The 20,587-nt window shown below is 42.6% G+C and overlaps 1 protein-coding gene across 3 annotated transcripts in view; it reads left to right on the top strand.

Moving 5' to 3' along the window:
• Window positions 1-20,587, top strand: part of MAP4K5 (mitogen-activated protein kinase kinase kinase kinase 5) — a 2,873,315-nt gene that overhangs the window by 888,428 nt on the left and 1,964,300 nt on the right. For all 3 annotated transcript variants that reach the window (XM_044074300.1, XM_044074299.1, XM_044074298.1), the window contains exon 6: window positions 15,912-15,959. In XM_044074300.1, the coding sequence (XP_043930235.1) occupies window positions 15,912-15,959 (48 nt within the window). The remainder of the gene's footprint in view (window positions 1-15,911; window positions 15,960-20,587) is intronic.

Here is a 20,587-nt window from a genome sequence, read left to right as displayed (position 1 = left end):
ACGATTGCCTGATTCTTGCTCAAGACAAGTACGAACTTCTTCATCATCTACAGTATGTGATGGCAGTGTTAAGGTGCCTAGGGTATTCTGTGAACGAAACAAAGTCCAGTCTAGTACCCTCTCAGGAAATGTGCTTTCTGGGTGTGAGACTGAATACAGCTTCCCAGATGGCTTTTTTGACCCCGGACAAGCAAAAGAACCTTACTCTTTACTTCCATCAATTGTCTCAACGGTCCAGGCTGACTGCAAGGACAGTCCTTCAAGCCTTGGGGTTCATGGCATCTTGTATCCTGGTGCTTCCCAATGCCAAACTGCATATGAGGAAGCTCCAATGGTATCTCAAGAATGTATGGACACAACACTGCCAAGATCTGGACACTGTCATTCAAATAATACCTTGCATTCAAAAGGAATTTTTGTGGTGGGCTCAGGAATGTCACCTAAACAAGGGACTCTCTGTGACCCGACCAGAGGCGAGTCAGATTCTAACGACAGATGCCTCGGACACGGCTTGGGGAGCACACCTCAATGGAAAATGGGTTCAAGACACGTGGCCTGCCAGACTTCAACATTTGCATATCAACTTGAAGGAGATGTTAGCAGTCCAATTTGCATTGATGGCTTTCAAAGATTTACTGCACCCAGGGCAAGTGTTGATTCAAACAGACAACACAACTGTCATGTGGTACATCAACAAGCAAGGGGGAACACATTCGTACCCTCTTTGCAGACAAGCGATGATTTTGTGGGAGACTGCTCTCAGTTTACACCTCAATCTTCAGGCAAGGTTTCTACCAGGAGCACAGAACTCCTTAGCAGATGTGTTGAGCAGACAGATAGTGGATCCCCACGAGTGGAAATTGGATCCTCATGTATTTCGAAGGTTGACAGTGTTATGGGGAACTCCAGACATAGATCTGTTCGCTTCTCCACTAAATTTCCAGTTGCCAAAGTTTTGCACAAAAATGTTTCATCCCACAGCTTGGAAGGTGGATGCTCTATCCTTCAGTTGGAGCAATCTTCACGTCTATACCTTTCCACCTCTGCCTCTCCTCCCAAAGTTACTCTTGAAGGCCAGACAAGACAAGCCATCCATGATTCTGATAGCTCCAGATTGGCCTCGACAGCACTGGTACCCTCTGCTGAGAAGTTTAGTACAGGAGCCTCCATGGCCTTTGCCTTCGATTCCGCACCTTTTGTCACAGGAGGGCAATCATTTCCTCAATGTCAGGATTCAGTCCCTGCATCTAACAGCCTGGCATATTCTGTTCTAGACCCTGGAGGGTCTCAGCTTCCACAACAAGTTTTGAATGTTATTTTGGAGGCCAGAAGGCCTAGTACAAGGAAAGTTTACGCTGATAAATGGAGGAGGTTTTTTGTTTGGAGCAAAGCAAAGGACTTTGATGTTTCCAAGCCTGATTTAAGTGTTTCTTTTCAATACCTTACAGATTTATTAGACAAAGGTTTGTCTTTCTCCTCCATAAAGGTACATGCTGCAGCCATTTCTGCTCACTATGACTGTGACCCTCCTTTGTTCTCTCATCCTTTGTTTAAGCAATTTCTTAGAGGGGCAAAGAACATAAGACCCCCACGTAGAGCTCCTACTCCTGCCTGGGATCTCAATTTTGTGTTGGAAAAACTTACTTTACCTCCTTTTGAGCCTGCAGCTACTGCCGAATTGAAGTTTTTGTCCTGGAAGACTGCTTTTTTGTTGGCCATCACATCTGCAAGAAGGGTTTCTGAATTACAGGCCCTTATGGCAGTTGAACCCTTCCTAATTTTTCATAAGGATAGGGTATCTTTACGTACTAATCCTACTTTTATGCCTGAGGTGGTTTCTAGTGTGGCCTTGAACCAAACTATTCATTTGCCTACTTTTTATGCAGATCCCCAAAATAAAGGGGAGAAGATTTTGCACACTTTGGATATTCACAGGCAGTTGCGTTATTATTTGAGCAGAACTAAAGGGTTCAGACAGTCTCAGCAGTTGTTTGTTTCTTTTGCCTTGGGTTCTCAGGGAAAGCCTGTTTCTAAACAAACTATTTCTAAGTGGATTGGTGTTTGCATTGCTTTCTGTTATTCCCATCATGGTAAGGAGATTCCGGCTGGAATCAGGCCTCATTCCACTAGGGCTACTGCTACCTCTACAGCCTTTTTAAGGGGGGTGGCTACTAAAGATATTTTGGAAGCAGCTACTTGGAGTTCAGTGCATACTTTTTCTAAACATTACCACCTTCCTCTTTATTCTAAATCTAGGGCTGGATTTGCCACTGCAATATTACAGGGCATTTTGGCGGCTCCTAATGCTTTATGATTTTGCCAACCTCCCTTTACCTCTGCTTTGGGATTCTACCCATATGTAAGGACTGCAGCAATGTGAGATGAAGAACATAGTACAGTTTTGTACCTACCATAAATGTAGATGTTCAAAGATCCACATTGCTGCAGTCCAATTAACCCTCCCTCCTTCCCCTCTATAGTTTGGAATGGTTGTATGGTTTGGGTGGTAGCTGTGATTTGTACATATTTTGTTTTTGGGAAGTATTCTGTTTTTGGCTGTGGGCTTTCTTTTTAGGGCCTTCTGACATCTGGGGCAAGAAAAGACTGAGGATATGACGTCGGTCATGCGCTCTTATACCCTGACGCTCTGATGTCAGTTCTGAGCGCCCATGACCGACGTCAGCCTAATACTTTGGTATTCGGGCCGACCGAGGGCAGCGGACTTACCCATATGTAAGGACTGCAGCAATGTGGATCTTCGAACATCTACATTTATGGTAGGTACAAAACTGTACTTTATCTAGGGGGTTAGGACAGTAAGTAAAAACGTCTATACACCCCAGAGTTCTACCTCATTGATGGCCCTTCACATTCAACCCCGTGTGGTGGTGACAGTGAAAGAATGAGCCAGTTGACTGGGTGGGGTCTGATGATCTTCAGACAGTGGGGCCAAGAGAGAAAAGAAATGTGTAATGCTAAATAATTAAAAAAATATAAAAAAACTAGGTGATCTCTCCTTTTAGGTGGAAAAACAGTAAATTCACCAAAATTGCAAGAACAATGCATGCTGCCAACCAGTATATCATCCTGTACCTAAAATCAAACTCAAGACACATCTGTCAGCAAATAACATAAGACAGTTAAGAAAAACTATGCTTAAATTAAAACCAACCAGTCAGAATGTGGGGAAAAACATATGTTTGTATACAACTATGTATGATTACAGTCACTAATACTAAATGCACAACTTCCTGAAGTTCAAAACCTTGAAAAAAACGCAGAAACCTACTTTTACCCATCAAAGCCCCCAAGCCTTACTAAGCTGAAACCTGCAAATAACCATCCATACTCCACACTGAATTGGTCACAAAATGAAAATAAACTGTTTCCATTTGTGCTCAGTCATCCAGAGGCACCCCCCCTCCCACACACACACACACACACACACACACACACAAGAAAACGTTACTCTGCTTTCAGACACACTTTGAATAGTAGTACTTTTAGGGGAAAGTTTTTTTCAGAAGGTGATCTGTAGAGTTGTAAAAAGGGGCAGGGTTAGGGCTAGGGTTGGCACACATGAGTAAGAATGGATGGGGGGATAGAGCTTTGTCCACATACACCACTTTACTCTATGCGAACTCTATCCCTGTCATTAATCCCAGTCCTACACATTAACATCCAAAAAAAAAATACTTGTCCTAACAGTACTAGTACACAAAACTCATGGAAGAGCACACGTGCAACACAAAGACTATCCTCTTAGCTAGCCTTTACTCTGACCTTTACCCACAAACACTTGCACATAGACACTCCTTCCTCTAATCCTGAAACTTTTAGTATACCCATATGTTTCAGCATTAACACCCTTCACACACTTAACTTAACCCAAAGCACATCCTATATAAACATATTCATTGACATTACTGAATTTGGCAATCCACACAATCAGTGATAAAAACATTTGACAGACAACATTTCTCCTGTGTATGTGTGTGTATGTATGTATGTATGTATATATATATATATATATATATATATATATATCTACATACACACATATATACATACATATATATATATATATATATATATATATATATATAGGTTTACTATTGAAATGTCGAACGGCACTACATCGACTGTACTATAGTCGAACACAGAAGTTCGAAAATAGTAATGTCGACGACAAAAAAACAATCTAGGACTGTGTTTTAACATGGGTCGAGGTAGGGGAGATGTTTGTAGTTCTGAATAATACTTAACACCTACCTCGACCCATGTTAAAACCATTCCTAGATTGTTTTTTTGACGTTGACATTACTATTTTCGAACTTCCGTGTTCGACTATTGTACAGTCGATGTAGTGCCGTTCGACATTTCAATAGTAAACCATATATATATTAATATATATATATATATATATATATATATATTAATATTATATGTATATGTATATGTATATATGTATATATATGTATATATATATATATATATATATATATATCTATATATATACACACACACACACACACACACACACACACACACACACCCATGCATATACAGATTCAGCTGGACTTCAGCAAATTCTTTATGGGAGAGCTGTCATCCAAGTAGCCATCTGCTTGTTTGTGCTCACTTCTGCATCCTAACACAAGAGCAGTGTAATTACCCTAAAGTTTCACCTTGGTGGTAATATATGCTCCATGTCATGCATGTATGTGCTGCTTCATACATTCTTGACAAGGTCTGTTCTCATAGTCTTGATTGACCATCCCGGTGATTGTACTGGCCTGGCACACTTTTTACATATTATGGCTGTTGTAGACAGAGCCCAATGACTGCTTTGTGGAGTATGCAAGTACAGTATTCTGATTTGTGTACACACCTGTGTCTCTAGAAGTTAGCTGTATAAAGTTAACAGTTCTACCCTAGGGATGGATAGTGTTTTTGTGGTATGTTGTGTTCTTCACCCAACATCTCTGGCTCTTGAATTTAGCTCTAGGGTATTAGCAGTCCTTTAGTGTTCATTTTCATCTATAAACTAATGTTACATTGTTCAGTACCTGGCATCTGCTCTGCAGTGTGTGCAGATGAACCTGTGTAGTAGGAGGAGTTCCAGCTCTGCAATGTAATTGTGAGAAAGTATAATTACTTTGTAGAACACAGCTTAATTCTGTCCTTTCAGTAAGTAATGCTAGACTGTCTACCATTTAACCTAACCTCGGAGTTGTAGCCTGAATGGTTCATCCATAAATGTTCTCTATCTGTAATTGTCTTCCTCTAATTCTTGATTACTACAACCAGTCCTAGTGCTGCACCCTCTGGCAGCATGGCTCACCTTTCTGCCCCTAATCCATCTTTAGCCATTCCGATCACTTTAGGATGCATGGGAGTGTATAGTTGATTGTTCACTGCTTTTCCCAATTGATAGTGCAACCTGCAAAAGAGGTAAATATTTAAGGCACATGGAGACACACGTCTTGCATCAGCCCACTTGTCAATAAGCATTACACCTCCACAACACTACTTCAGTCAGAACACACCACTAGGCCTACAACGTATGCTGTGACTGTAAAGAAAAATGTTCAAACCCTTGTAAAACGCACTGTAATACTATTGTGCAGATGCAAATTATAAAGATACCCAGTCTAATATCCTTGAACCTTTCTTTACTAACGTAGTCTCTGCCCGTACCCCACCCCACATCTTCTCCTCCCTGGTTAAATCTGACCACTGATCAGTGCCATTCCACTACCAAATGAGATCACCGTTAGGGACTACCACAGGGAAAACCCGCTTCAGTTTGTAGAAGAACTATGCAGTGTTCCCCCCACCCCCGCCCCAGTAGACCCATCTGTGACAGCTGCAGCATTCACATCTGACCAGTGCCTAAACAGCTGTATAGAAAAATCATTATCCATCTGTTCTAAATGTAATGGTAAATTTTGAAGTAAACCTCTCTGAAGGAACTCTGTATTTATAAACTTGGTATCAAAAGGAGGACATTAATGAAAGGTTGCAAGAAATCTGTGTCTCTTTTGAAACATGTCAGCAAATAATTTAAGAGCACTGTTAAAAATGTCCAGAGTGCAAGTTTAAGGTTGCTGCTGATGACAAAAGAAGTTAAGAAAACTGTTTTTTCATTTAGGAAATTGATGACTAATGTCCAGCAGTACACTGAGGTTATTCATAGTAATATCACGCATTCCTAGCCCAAGAATGTATCCAGTATGTAAGCAAACAAATTCAGTAGGAATTTTACCCACCTACTCACATTGTCGCCCCAATTATACTTGATTTTTTTCCCCTTGAACTCTTCTTGGAATAAGTTCAGATTGGAAACACAGTCATAAATACAGAGTAAGTCTTTTGCTTAGGTGGTGTTTGAATTGTAAAAGTGAAAGGAAAATATTAGCTCTCATTTTAGATTTGAACCCAATACTTCAGTGATCCATGCTGGTGACATTGCCACTGAACCAACAAGAGCCTCTGAATAGATAGGTGTTGAAATTTTCCTTAAGAGTTTTTTCCTTTTGGCTAGGAAACCGCTAGCTACAGGGATTGTGCCTAATACCTGGAGAATAGGTACTGTTATTCCCTTAAATAAGGGTAGCCCCTCTGTGGACCCTGATGATTATAGGTTCACCAGTCGCACCAGCCATGTATGCAGAAAGTGAACTCGTTTATGCAAACAAAGGTAACCTAACTGGTTTTGTGAAAGACTGGTCTTGTCTCCAGAATCTAGTGCTTTTTGAAAAAGGTACAGATGGTGTGTGCAGTGGTCACTCCATGCTCACTACTTAGCTCAACCTGGCTGAAGTTTTTGATACTAAGCCCACCCCCCACCTCCCTTGCTGGAATTTTTGAAAAGATGAGAGAAATGTGATAAAAACTCCTGTATTATCCACTGAATTATAAACTGACTGTACAACAGAGTCCAAGTTGTGACAGTTGCTGCTACCCTCTTGGAACATAACATTGCAACTAGTGGGGTCCACATTAAATTTAGCTGGGTCATATCCAGTTTAGCATTTATTTTGCAAACATCCAAGACAAATATCCCAGAGGTGTAGCTGACCAGGTTTGTTAGTGACTACACTCTGGGCATTGTTATCCACTAAACAGCTCCAGCAGAGACTGAAATATGCACATACCTGCTGAACTGAAAAGAATCTCAAGCTAAACAGAAAAAAGTGCAGCATATTAGCAGTGAGTAAAAAAGCTTCAACCTCATACGTTGTAAATGGTGCTTCTATTCAGACAGACTTGGTCATGAGAGGCATGGGTACTTATGTGGACCATTCTCTCTCAATCAGTCGTCATGTTTCCAGTATAGTCAGGAAATCTTGATTAGTTTGTAAAGAGCTTTATTAGATGCATCTGTTACAATTAGGTAATCATATAATAAATTTGATGGAAACATGGTGTGAACAATCTTGATTTTTAGTTTCAGGGACTGATGTTTTGTTTCATTGCAGCATTCTAAGCTTTAGGCTGAACCAGTTTTTTGACCCTCCAGTGTGTTTTTGTAATGCCACCTGGTGGCAACCAAGAGGTGCCTGTAATCTTCCTTATACAAAAATTTTCATGTGTGTAATTTTTTCCTCCTTTGCTTCACTTTCCAACAAGCCATCAGAAGAGATTTCTCTTTAAGCCCTGCTTTTCTCCTGCAAGTGCTTGAAACAGCCTAAGCGGTGGGCCTTGAAGGTTCTTTCACCTAATTTCGTGAGTGTCTGTATTGCAGTAGCTCAGTGGCTCTTGTAGGCAGATGCTTCCATCTTATTTCCAGTCTCAGCCAGAGATTTACAACTGGAGCTCGTGAGCCAGGTTATCCCCCTAACTCTTCATCCTGATAAAGTTGAGTAGCCTCAGCTGACAGTTCCTTTCTCTTTACACCAAGCCTCCTCAGCACCTGAGCCTCTAACAGAACTGAACTCATCAGCGTGGCTTCATTCCTGTGTTCCAGAGTAGGTAGTATTTCATCAACTTGAAACTGAATAGAGGTTGATATCTTTGAATTAAAATATTTTGCAAACATCATAACCTGATTTTTTTCTTTAATTTACAAGGAGTGTACTATCCTGTTAAGTATATGCAAAGTGGTTGGAAGCTTGTTTGGGGGTAACTGCTGTACTTGTGATTATTGGCTGAGCTGCATATTGGGGCTGAGTAATCGGTATATTGTTTTAAGTTGGTTATAAAGATGCTGCTTCCCATGCTGTAGCTAGGTACAGAAACAGCTGAGGTCTAAGAACGGAGCCTTGCTACACCTTCTCTCTTTTGTCAGTGAAAGGTTTTAACTCTTCTGCTACGTTTCCATGACATACGTGTGCATCACGTAGCTTCAAAACCATCCATGTACAGTCAGTATTACTAGATCAAAGGCTCTAGAAAGATCAACGAATAGGTCTGCATTGGAATTAAGTTGGTTAAGATTGGAGAAGATTTCAGTTAATTTTGCAGTAGTAGTTTCACTAGTGTCCTTTTCAGAAGCCACATTAAGATTCAGCAGGTGTGTTACATTTTTCTAGGTACTGAGTTTGCTGTTGCTGGACTATTTTATAAGTATTTTTGATGGTGGTTTGAGAATGCTAAATCATTGATAATTTGGTTTGGAGTTCTCATCACCCTTAGGAAATGGAAAGTTTTGCCTTTCTTCCCAAATATTGGGAGGGTGGAGTATGTTTCTTTTATTGAGTAGCGCCAATGTGTAGGCTGTATGTCGTATGTTAATTCTGATAAAAGCTTATGGAAAGCCATTCGAATGTAAGCTGGCTTTGCACATAGGGTAATGGAATCCAGACTGCAAACACTGCAGTTGCCTGGGAGTATAGGCTAAAATGGTACTCTCTCTACTGTTTAAACTAAGGATTTCCCCAGTCACTGGGCCTCAGTGTAAAGAGACCATGTGTACAGGTTTTGGGGATGATGGAGTACATGATTGAAGGGGGTGGGGGGGCTGGGTGACTTGGTTGATGGCAGCTACAGTGGGAATGAGAACAAAAAAGTACTTAAGAGTGTAGCTGCTTCATAAGAGCTACTTTAGTTGGTGGACGTAATTAATTCTTAACTTCTCTCAAAATAGTTGTGAGCATAGACAGCCAAATACAACTAAAAAGAGAAAAAGAAAACACTTAAAATAGTTGATTGACTGCTGTAGCCTTTGTACAAGGCTATCATTGAAGGTGGCACTTGGTAAAAGCAGCTAGAAGGTGCTGCAATACGGAACCTTGGTGATGTTGTTCATGCTGCAGTCCTGACTTATGGGATTTCCTGCTATGGAAGCCCTTGGTCTGCCTGACCACCAGAGTAAAAGGTCTCCCTCCTCCCTGAGGGTGGTGGATGCCCTACCTGACATCAGGATGGCTGTGTATAAAGGGAGCCAGCCAACGCCATGACATCAGTCTTTCTTGCCTTTGGAGCCTGAAGCAGTTGTAAGTGTGCCGGTCGGTCCTCACCGGACCTAGAAATTCTTCTAAAGCTAAATACCCAACTGGCGAACTCTTTTTCTTTCTTTGTGACTCATGTCAGTTAAAGTTAATAACTGTATCCATTGTAGTAACCATATCCCTCGCAGAGACTTTGATACCTTGCATGTTGCTTGTTTAGGCCCAAACCATGACGTCCCAAATTGCCGTTTGTGCGCCCTTTTCAATACTAGGACTATAAGGCATAGGGCCGAAATCTTGTCTAAGCACCTTAGTCAGCAGTCCGCTTCCTATTGCGTGATGATGTCCATCGGTCATCCTGAGGTTGAGCTCCCTAAGCGAGAAAAGGAAAAAAGACCCAAACCTAGGGCCTTGGATGACAACCTGTCTTTATCTGCCAATATCCCATGGCTGATTATCGCAGAGGAAGGAGAGGCACCTTTGCAGTCCCCTTCTGTGAGCAAGGTGTTAGCACAGGCCTCTGTCGAGACCCTTTTGGAAACTGACATGCTGTCGGGTTCCCTCACCTTCACCTCAGGCCTTGGCTCTCAGTTCGTCGGTCAGGTCTGGAGTCGCTAAGCAGACATCTGCTTCAGGTGAACCATCCTCAACTGATGACATCCCTTTGGAGTGTCTGCCAACATTGGGTATTTCTTTCAAGGAGACTGGCATCAGAGTAGCAGACGTGCACAGGCCCAAGGCAAAAGCTACACTTTAAAAAGAGCTTGATCTCGGGTACTGTGCCCAGGTCTACTGGCTCCTTCCCCACAGGTTATCAGCAGGATTTGGGCAGGTTGGCCGAGGACCTTATTTCTTTGGTCAGAGGCATGCACCCCCCACCAAATCCTCACCAGGGAAAAGGAAGAGAGACCCTACAGCTGAGACTTTTTCAGTAACCCCTTATTCAGATGAGGACTCTGATCAGAAGGACTCTGTTCTTGAAGATGAACCCTTTCTTACCTCCTTTGAGGATTCTGATTTAGAAGAGGTGTTACCTTTTGCTTCACCCCCTAAGGACATGACCTTTGGGGAGACACTGCATGGCATGAAAGAGTTTGTCCAGTGGCAGGCACAGGAATACCCCCAAGCAAAAAAGAGAGTCAAGGAGTTCCTTGATCTCCCTGACCACAAATCTTGGAAGTAGTAGAAGATGTCTTCATGGAATCATCTCTCAATCTAGACCCTCTTCTTCCAGCCCCTCGTAGGGTACTGGACTCACATACATTCCTTATTAAGACCTCTCTGCTGACCCAGAGATTGTCACCCAGGCCCCAAAAGAGTTAGGGCTAATACTTCTAAAAATCCATTACCTATGGACAAAGAAAGCAGGGGCTTTGACAGATTTGAGAAGAAGGTTTACACTTCATCTACCCTGGCTATGAGGGCCCTCAGTTGCCAATTCTGTATGATAAAATACCAGCAGAATATTTTGGAAAAAATGAAGCAAAAGATTTCCTCCCTGGAAAAAAAGAACATCTCCAAGGAATTGCTGGATCTCTGCCATTCCAGTTCCCAGGTAACTAAGCACTCCTTGCACTGCAGATATGATGCCCTAGAGACATCTTCCTGAGCTGCTGTCTCTGGCTCGGTCAAAACACATTCTTGGCTCAGGGAACAGACATTACCAGAACATATAAAATATAAACTGCTGGATGCACCCCCAGATAAGTACTCCCTTTTTGGATCAAAGGCTGAGGTTTTGTTAAAAAAGATAGAGGATAAAGCAAAATCCATGCAAATGGTCAAACACTTCCAACCACCTAGGTTCAGTAGGAATTTTCCCACTAAGCATTGGTCCTTTCCCTCCCAATCAAAGCCCAATCAGAGGAAAACCCGAAGAAAAAAGGCCTCATAGGCAGCAACAGCAATCGCAGAGGGCAAGGCAGTGATTCTCAGGACCACTCAGGCCAGGGGGGTTCTAGGCCACAGGGCTGTAGCAGAGATCACCAATGACTCATCCCCCCCCCACCCCAACCCCAACCTCAGACAAGATAGTTGGAAGACTTCCATTGTTCATGGAAAACTGGCCCTCATCACCTCCGACAAGTGGGTTCTCAAAGTAATCTCAGATGGCTACAAGCTCACTTTCAAAGAGCCATTAAGTTTCTCAGGCTACCCCGATGTGCCACAAAACCAATGGGCAGAAGGCATTTCTCAAATTCATAACCTGTGCTCTCATGGCTCTGTGGAACTAGTAGCAAACCACCAGATAGGAAAACGGTTTTAGTCTGGAGTATTCCTGGTACCCAGGAAAGAAGGCTTTTGGCTCCCTTTCCTGGATCTGTCCATCCTCAATCAGTCCCTCCTAGCTGCAAAATTCAAAATGCTTACTTTTCAAAAGCTTCCCATGATCACATATCAGGCTGCACTGATAACCGTAGACCTGAAAGATGCCCACTTACACATCCCTATAGAAGAATCCTGCAGAAGTTTTCCTAGCTTCAGAGCAGGTACCAGTCATTTTCAGTCTCTGCACTTCCCTTTGGCTTCTCTACTGCCCCCAGGGCCTTCACAACATGTTTGGCCTCCGTGATTGCCTTTTGCAGAACAAGAGACATCCAAATCTACCCTTATCTGGATGACTGCCTCATTCAGGCCACAATTCATTCCAGACTCTTCAAGAATCTGGCGTTCACCCAGAACCTACTCTCTTCCCTAGGCTTCATTGTAAACCTCAGCAAATCCAACACAAACCCTTCCACCAGGATAAATTTCCTGGAGGCTCTACTGGATCCCTCCCTCCAGAAGGCCTTCCTTCCCCAGATGAGGCTTCCTTCTTAACCTAATGCTTCCTGGACATTATGCAAAGGGAATGCCTGTCAGCCCGGGAATTCCTCAGAGCACTATGCTACATGGCATTATGTATACTAATGATCCCTCTGACCAGTCTACACATGAGGAAGCTTCAGTGGTACCTCAAGAATCTGTGGTGCCAGCACTCACAGTCCCTAGAGACAGAAATCCACCTAATTCACTACCTCAGGGAGGAATTGGCATGGTGGGCACAAGTATGCACATAGAACCAGGATCTTCTCTTCAGGTTCATCCCTCAGAGCCAAACATTAACTACAGATGCATCAGACACAGCCTGGGGAGCCCACTTCTGTGACTTCCTATCCCAAATTGGAAGAGCAGTTCAGACAGAAGCACATAAACTGGAAGGAAATGATGGCAGTACAGAAGGGCATGGTGGCCTTCAAGTATCACTGGAAACCAGGGGTTCTGCTTATTAAAAGAGACAGCAGAACAGTCATGTGGTACATAAACAAACAAGGGGGCACCCACTCCTACCCTTTTTGCTGCCTGGCAGTGCAGATCTCGGAGACAGCCAATGCTATGGTGCTGCACTTTATTGCTGAGTACCTTCCTGGGGCTCAGAAGACTGTAGCAGACCGCCTCAGCAGACACTTAATGGATCCCCACGAGTTGCAGTTGCATCAGGAAAAAATTCTCAGCATAGCCCAGAAATTAGTATCCCAGCAAATAGACCTCTTTGCCACAGGAAAAAAAACTCTCAGTTTGAGATTCTGTTCCAGGAGCAAACTTTACACAGCCTTTAAAATAAATGTCTTCTCCTACCTCTGGCGACCCTGTCCCTGTTTCTTTATGCATTTCCTCCTCTGCCTCTCCTTCCAAGGGTCCTCCTAAAAATCAAGGAAGAAGGATCTAGGGTCATCCTGATAGCTTCAGACTGGCCCAGGCACCTCTGGTACCTCCTGCTATTGAGTTTAACCAATGAAAACCTTGGCAGTTACCCCAGAGAGTAGATCTGCTGACACAGGCAAAGGAAAAGTTTGTGCACCCCAACCTGCAGACCCCCAAACTCTTTGCCTGTATAATTCATCAAAATTCTAACCTGAGAAATCCCTGAGTAGTCAGGTGCTTAATATCCTCAAAGAGTCTAGAAGACCCGGTACTAGGAAAACATGCTCTGCCAAGTAGAAAAGATTCTCTATTTGGTGTCAACAACAAGGCCTCAACCCTGTCTCTAGCAACATTTCAGCCATTTTGGAGTACCTGGTTATCTTGGTGGACAAAGGCCTGTCCTCCTCATCCTTTAATGTACACGCTTCTGCTATTTCAGCCCACGTCCATACTCTTCATCTTATCTTTTCCTACCCCATAATGAAATAGCTCCTTAGGGGGGAGTGTCACATGTCAGATCTCCCAGGAGGCAGCCAACCCATCCTTGGGACCTCAACTTTGTCGTAGAAAAATTGACCTTACCCCCCACTTTGAACCAGCTGCTTCAGCTGATTTAAAATTCTTGACTTGGAAGGCTGCCCTTCTATTGGCTATCACCTCAGCTAGGAGGGTCTCTGAGTTGCAAGCCCTCATTGCAGTGGAACCCTTTTTTTATCTTCCATCCAGACAGAGTTTCACTCAGAACTTAGCCTTCCTTTATGCCCGTGGTGAGCACGGACACTTCCCTGAACCTAGCCAAACACTTTCCTACCTTCTTCCCTAAACTACAGAACCAATGGAAAAGAGTCCTCCATTCCTTGGATGTTCACAGGCAACTTCGCTACTACCTTGACAGGGCTAAAACTTTCAGAAAATCAGAACAACTGTTTCCTTTGCCTTGCGTTCTGAAGGAAAATCAGTCTCCAAACAAACTATCTTCAAGTCGATCTCCCAATGTATTTCCTTTTGTTACACCCCCCCCCCCCGAATCTATTAGGACCCACTCAGCTAGGGTCATTTCAACCTCCACTGCATTCCTGAGGGGAGTAGCTACCAAAGACATATTGGAAACAGCTACCTGGTCATTGGTGCATACCTTTACCAAGCACTACCACCTGTCAGCTTTCTCCAAGTCCAGAGCAGGATTTGCCGCTAGCATCTTGCAGGGCATCCTCTCTTCTCATTAAGCCACCTATCACCCTCATCTTAACTTTGGGAGACATCCCATAAGTCAGGAGTGCATCAGTGAAGCGTGAAGAACATAGTGCAGTTGTGTACACATGTCATAAATGTAGATGTTCAAGTGTTGCAGTCTTCTTTCCCTCCCTCCATCCCCCTTTCTCCTTACAGTAACAGCTTTTTTCTTTGTCCTCCTCTTCCAGAGGACCCTCGGCAGGGATGCCTTACAAAGCCCCCTTTCCTCTAACCTGGTCCCTTGCTTAAGGTTCATCTGTGGGACTCCTAACTTCTAGGTGCAAGAAAAAGACTGATGTCATGGCATTGGCTGGCTCCCTTTATACGCAGCCATCCTAATGTCAGAGTAGGGCATCCGCCAGCTCAAGGAGGAGGGAGGTTTTTTTTTTTTACCTCTGGTAGTCAGGCCTTCCAAGGGCTTCCAAAGCAGGCAATCCTATAAGTCAGGATTGCAACAGTGAATACACTTAAACATCTACATTTATGGTAAGTGTAGACAACTGTACTTTATGGCTGTCCTGTATTAATAAACCAAATTCTGTGTATGAACAGTGTTCATAGGTAAATACTAGACAGTCAGCAGGCTATTACAAGCCTAGTCAATAACCCATTTTCAAAAGTTCCTTCTGTTTATAGGAAGGGCAAAACAATGAAGACCGGGGAGAGAATTTGAGGCTTCCCATGCACTTAGGTAGGTTTACTTTGAAGGTGACAAGGTTGTTACTCAGATTGACATGTAGTACAGGTTAGTTCCAGAGATGGGTGATATATTGGGATAGAAATTTTGTCATACCAGTGTGCCTTATTTGTTTGATGAAGGGTGTTTCAGGATTTGTTTGTTCGGGGGGGAAAAAACATAAAGTTAAAGAGGATCAGTCTTTCATGCCTCAAAAAAGGCTAGACACAAATAAACAGACTACAGAGAGAGGGCTGTGTCAGTCTGGTCTGATAGCTTGAACGTTTGAGCTCACCAATCTTTTTAGCAAGTAATCTCTGTGATCTCTCAAGTTGAGATATGTATATTAATATGTTTAGGCAAATACATACCAAAAAGGCATTATATTCATTTAATGAGTCTGATGAGATTATGAAAAAGTGGCATTCTTACTACTTTGGCTCTAGAGGAGATAAGTTTGGAAATTGGAAGAGACTGGTAGAAGGCTTACTGAACTACAGCAGAGACATTATGATGAAAAGATAACTTAATGTCAGCAAGATAGATCCCCCTGCAACATTATGAGATGAATTTGTCTTAAATTGCATTTCATAACTCAAGGTCTATCACATGCTTCTTAATATAAGCAATACTGTATGTATGATGTAATTGTATGGCATGTTGATAGTTCTAAATGTTCCTAAGGTTACTTAGAAAACTATTAAATGGAACAGCATTACGATCTTACAGCCTTGCCACTATATTCTCATTTTAGTGGATGGTTTAAAATGATTTCACGTTATCTGGCAAATTGCTACTTAGATTGACTATACCCTCTAAATATTAAGTTATTGTTTTTGTTCATGAAATATTTCATTAGTAATGTACCTGTGTTAAAGACGAACTGTAACATTGTAAATGTATACTTCCTCTTTTTGTTTTAGGGTCTTGAATACCTGCACCTGAAAGGTAGAATGCACAGAGATATTAAGGTAACTAAATGAATGTTGCATCATTTCTTCAAATGTATATTATCCTCTACTGAAGTTGCTAAACTGTTGTAATTTTTAAGATGAGTGCCATGCAAACATAAATATTTGTCTGTGAGATGTATTTAATTGTAGATTAGGTAATTTTTGAATTACAGTTATGTTATCATTTTGTTATATTTTTTGTAGTTTACTGTCCTCTACTACTGAAGGTTCAAAGTGTTCAGATTCTTGAGTGCCATGGGGAAAACGATCATTTGTCAGTGACAAATATTTAGTTGACTTCTAGGTAACTGTTGTATTTGCAATTATTTTAAAATTGAGTAAATGCTATAGGTTCATAGATATATAGGGTGTTTTAATTCAGGCCTAGAGGTCAGAGTAGAATGCAGGCTTAGATATGCTACATTCACATGCTCCCACATTTGTAGAGATGATGCCTGAATGTCTGACATTGCACTTTGTCGATGGGATGTTTGGAACAGTTCAGTGATGTCTTTGTGGGGCTGCATGGAAAAAGGCAGTTCTTTCTGTGACTGGTTGAAACTCCAATTTGGGTGTGGGCCTTTTTTGTTTGTTTTCAAAAAAGTGTCAAGGGCAGAGTACTGCAGTTTGCTAAACAACTGTAAAGGAATTAGTTTTCTGCCAAGCTGTTAATTTAGTTAACAGACTGACAAAAAAAACTAGTAGCTTATAGTAGTTTAACAGTTTCTTAGGTAGTTAAGGCTTACCCTCTCTGCCAAATGACACCCATATATCCACACTGTAAAATAACTGATTGGGAGAGTACACTGTCAGGTGCTCAGGCTTCTTTTCCACACACACACACACACACACACACACACACACACACACACACACACACACATATATATATATATATATATATGTTCTTCGTGTTTCACTGTTGCAGTCATTACATTTGGGTAATCTGCTGGCAGGTTGCACTCATTCGGCCTGAATTCCAAAGTCTTGGGTCCTGCGTTGTTTGCTGTCTTCTCTTCCATGACGTCAGGTCGTCAGGGGTATAAAACATGCAGCCGACGCCATTTTCTTTAGTCTTTCTTGCCGCGCGGTGCCCGAAGCAGAAGCATTTTGCAAGTGCCGGTCGGCCGACTACTGAAATATTCGAGTTTGAGTTTCAGAACCGAAGTCTTCACTAAAGCTAAGTACCCCGTTGGGGAAACTTTTTTCTTGCTTTTTACCGATGTCAGAAAAAGTTAATAAATGTATTACTTATGGGAAGCAAATACCTCATAAGGATTTCCATTTATACTGTATTCCTTGCCTAGGCCCTGATCACAACGTTCCCGGCTGTCAGTTTTGTGCTAGATTTAACCAACACACTATTAAGCGTCGGTATATTTTTACATGTAAGTATTTTGGAAACAGATTTAACTACCCAGAAATGTCATCGGATAGCAATCCGACTACCGGCGTACATAAAAAATGCAAAGAAAAGGACAGAGAAAGGCAGTCGAGATCCAAAACTGATGACGAAACTTCTCCTAAGCCATCGCCAGTTCGCCGGTACTCAGTGAGGCGCTTTTGCAGCCCCTGATACCTTCGAGTCGCAGGCCTCTAATGACACCCATGTGGAGTCCGGTATGCTGCAAGATACTCAAGGTATTGGATCGACGGATGTATCTCCCTCAGATGGGTCTGGAGCCGCTGAGCAGGCACCAGCTTCTGAGGGTGTATTCAGACCTCAACATTTATATATCAAACCAACGAAAACTGCAAAACCAAAGGCAAAGACATCTTCTAAGACTAAAAAAAAACAATGCCTGAGCCACGTGCACAGGCCTCTATGCCTAAAAAACAGATGATCAAAATGGCTGAAGACCGTATTACCTTGATCAGGGGTACCCATCCTCTTCCAGATAAGAGGCCTAGGCAAGACACTGACTATGAATCTTCAGATCAGGTTTCTATTTCTTCTGATTCCTCTTCTGATCAGGAATTATCTTTACCTCCTTATGAGAATTCTGATGCTGAGGAGTCTGCATCTCCTCCTGAGGATTATTCATTTGGAGAAACCTTGCATACTTGGAGGTAGCATTTTCACTGGGAGAATCAAGACTTCTCAAAATCAAAAAAGAGGCTTAGGGATTTCCTTCTTCTCCCTCAGCACAAGCCTTTAGCCATTCCCCCTGTTTTAGATATTGTGGATGATGTGTTTTCGAAGTCAAGCCTGACCCTTGACTCCTTACCTCCGGCTCCCAGTAAGCCTGACAGATATTACAAGGACCCTGACTCTCATAAATTTTTATTTAGAAACCCTGCTGCTGATCCTGAAACTATTTCACAGGGTCCAAAGGGAGTTAAAGCCTCAACAGCAAAGAACCCTACCCCCTCAGACAGAGATTCACTGGCACTGGACAGATGGGGGTAAAAAGGTTTATACATCTGCAACCTTGGCAATCAGGGCTTAAACTGTAATTTCATATGCTTAAACCAACAACATATTATGGGATTGCTGAAACAGAAAATGATGTTGATTTCAGAATGTGCAGAAAATAAGGAATTGCAGGAATTACTGCATGCAGCTGAACAAGTTGGAAAGCATACTTTGCAATGTGGTTTTAATTCTTTAGAGGCCTCCTGCAGGGCCGCAGTTACTGGATCTGTGATTAGCAGGCATGCCTGGTTAAAGGAACAAAATTTGCCTGATCATGTTAAAGCTAAATTGCTAGATGCACCTTCACAGCATGATTCTCGGTTTGGTATTAAGGCAGAAGAGGTTTTAAAGAAAATGGAAGACAAAGCTAAGTCCTTGCAAACTGTTAAAGATTTCTTACAAGTGCAGCCACCTAGATTCAGTAGACACTGGCCTACAAAAAATTGGTCCTTTCCTGTGTCAGACAGAGCTCAAAGGGGCAAATCCAGACGCCCAAAGGGTTCCAGGTACCAGGCTCAAGACTCATACAGGTCAAAGCAATGGGGCACATCCACCTCCAAATCAGGAGGAGATAAAGCGCAAACCTACAGAAAGCAATCTCAATGACTTCCCTCTGCTTACACCATGCACTTATCTATTGGCAGCACCCATAGGGGGAAAATTAGCACTTTTTGCTCAAAATTGGCAGTTAATAACCCAGGACAAGTGGGTACTAAACATCGTATCACAAGGATACAGATTCCATTTTCACACTCTGCCAGTGACAAATGGTTGGCCAGATCTGCCAAAAAAACAGTGGGCAGAGGCACAGAAACAGGTTACGTCCCCCATGGATATGGGGGCCATTCAGACAGTACCAGAACAGGAAAAAGGACAAGATTTTTACTCAAGACTGTTCTTGGTACCCAGAAAGGACAAGGCCAGGCGGCCAATACTGGATTTATCTATTTTGTACACATACCTGGACATTCCAAAATTCAAAATGCTCACTTTGCAACAGCTTCTGCCCATGCTGGGCAAGAATGCTTGGCTGGTGACTTTAGACCTAAAAGAGGCATACCTGCATGTCCCAATAAGACAGTCGTGCAGAAGGTACCTCAGATTCAAGGCTGGCTTAATGCATTACCAATTCCCTGCACTGCCCTTTGGCTTATTTACTGCGTCCAGGGTCTTTACAACGAGCCTGGCACCAGTAATTGCATTTTGCAGACAAAGAAGTATTCAAATATATCCTTCTTTGGACGACTGTCTCATTTAAGCAGAGAACAAGGACACTCTTCTACGACACCTGGTGTTTGTGAAAAGGCTTCTAACATGCCTAGGGTACACAATAAACAAAAAGAAATCACAACTGGTACCCTCTCAAAAGATAACATTCCTGGGTGCAAGCCTAAGTACAACTGCCCAGATGGCTTACCTCACGCCAGACAAACAAAGGCAACTGACTACTTACGTCAAACTGATGGCAACAAAAACCCAGTATTCTGCAAGACAAATTCTGCAGGCTCTGGACTTCATGGCATCCAGCATCCTACTAATTCCATGTGCAAGACTGGATATGAGGAAACTTTAATGTTACCTAAAAAGTTTATGGAGTCAACATTCACACAGTCTGGAAACAATGATTCCTCTCATTCCCTGCCTGCAACAGAGTTTCTATGGTGAGCAAAGGCCTGTCACCAAAACATGGGACGGCCCTTCACTCTACCCCCTGCCAGCCAAACCTTAACAACAGATGCATCAGATTATGCCTGGGGGGCCCACATGGCAGGAAGATGCATTCAGGGCATATGAGCGCCAAATCAAATGCATCTACATATCAACCAGAACGAGATGCTAGCTGTTCAAAATGCCCTAACAGCCTTCAAGGACTTACTTCATCCAGGACAACTACTGATAAAGACAGACAACACCACAGTCATGCGGTATATAAACAAGCAAGGGGGTACACACTCACACCACCTTTGCAGATTAGCCATGGCACTGTGGGACACAGCTTTGACCTACCAAATACATCTTCAAGCTCAATTCTTGCCAGGAAAACAAAACACTCTGGCAGACGATTTAAGCAGAAACCTTATGGATCTTCACGAGTGGAGACTAAATCCACAAGTCTTCAGCATGATAACAGATAAATGGGGGAGCCCAAACATAGATCTATTTGCCTCTCCTCAAAATTATCAACTAAAAAGATTCTGCACAAGGACTTATCACAGACAAGCATGGAAAG

The sequence above is a fragment of the Protopterus annectens genome, chromosome 6.part0 (assembly GCF_019279795.1).
Source record: "Protopterus annectens isolate FY-2018-M chromosome 6.part0, PAN1.0, whole genome shotgun sequence".
NCBI lineage: Eukaryota > Metazoa > Chordata > Ceratodontiformes > Protopteridae > Protopterus > Protopterus annectens.
This window is presented reverse-complemented; position numbering and strand designations above follow the sequence as displayed.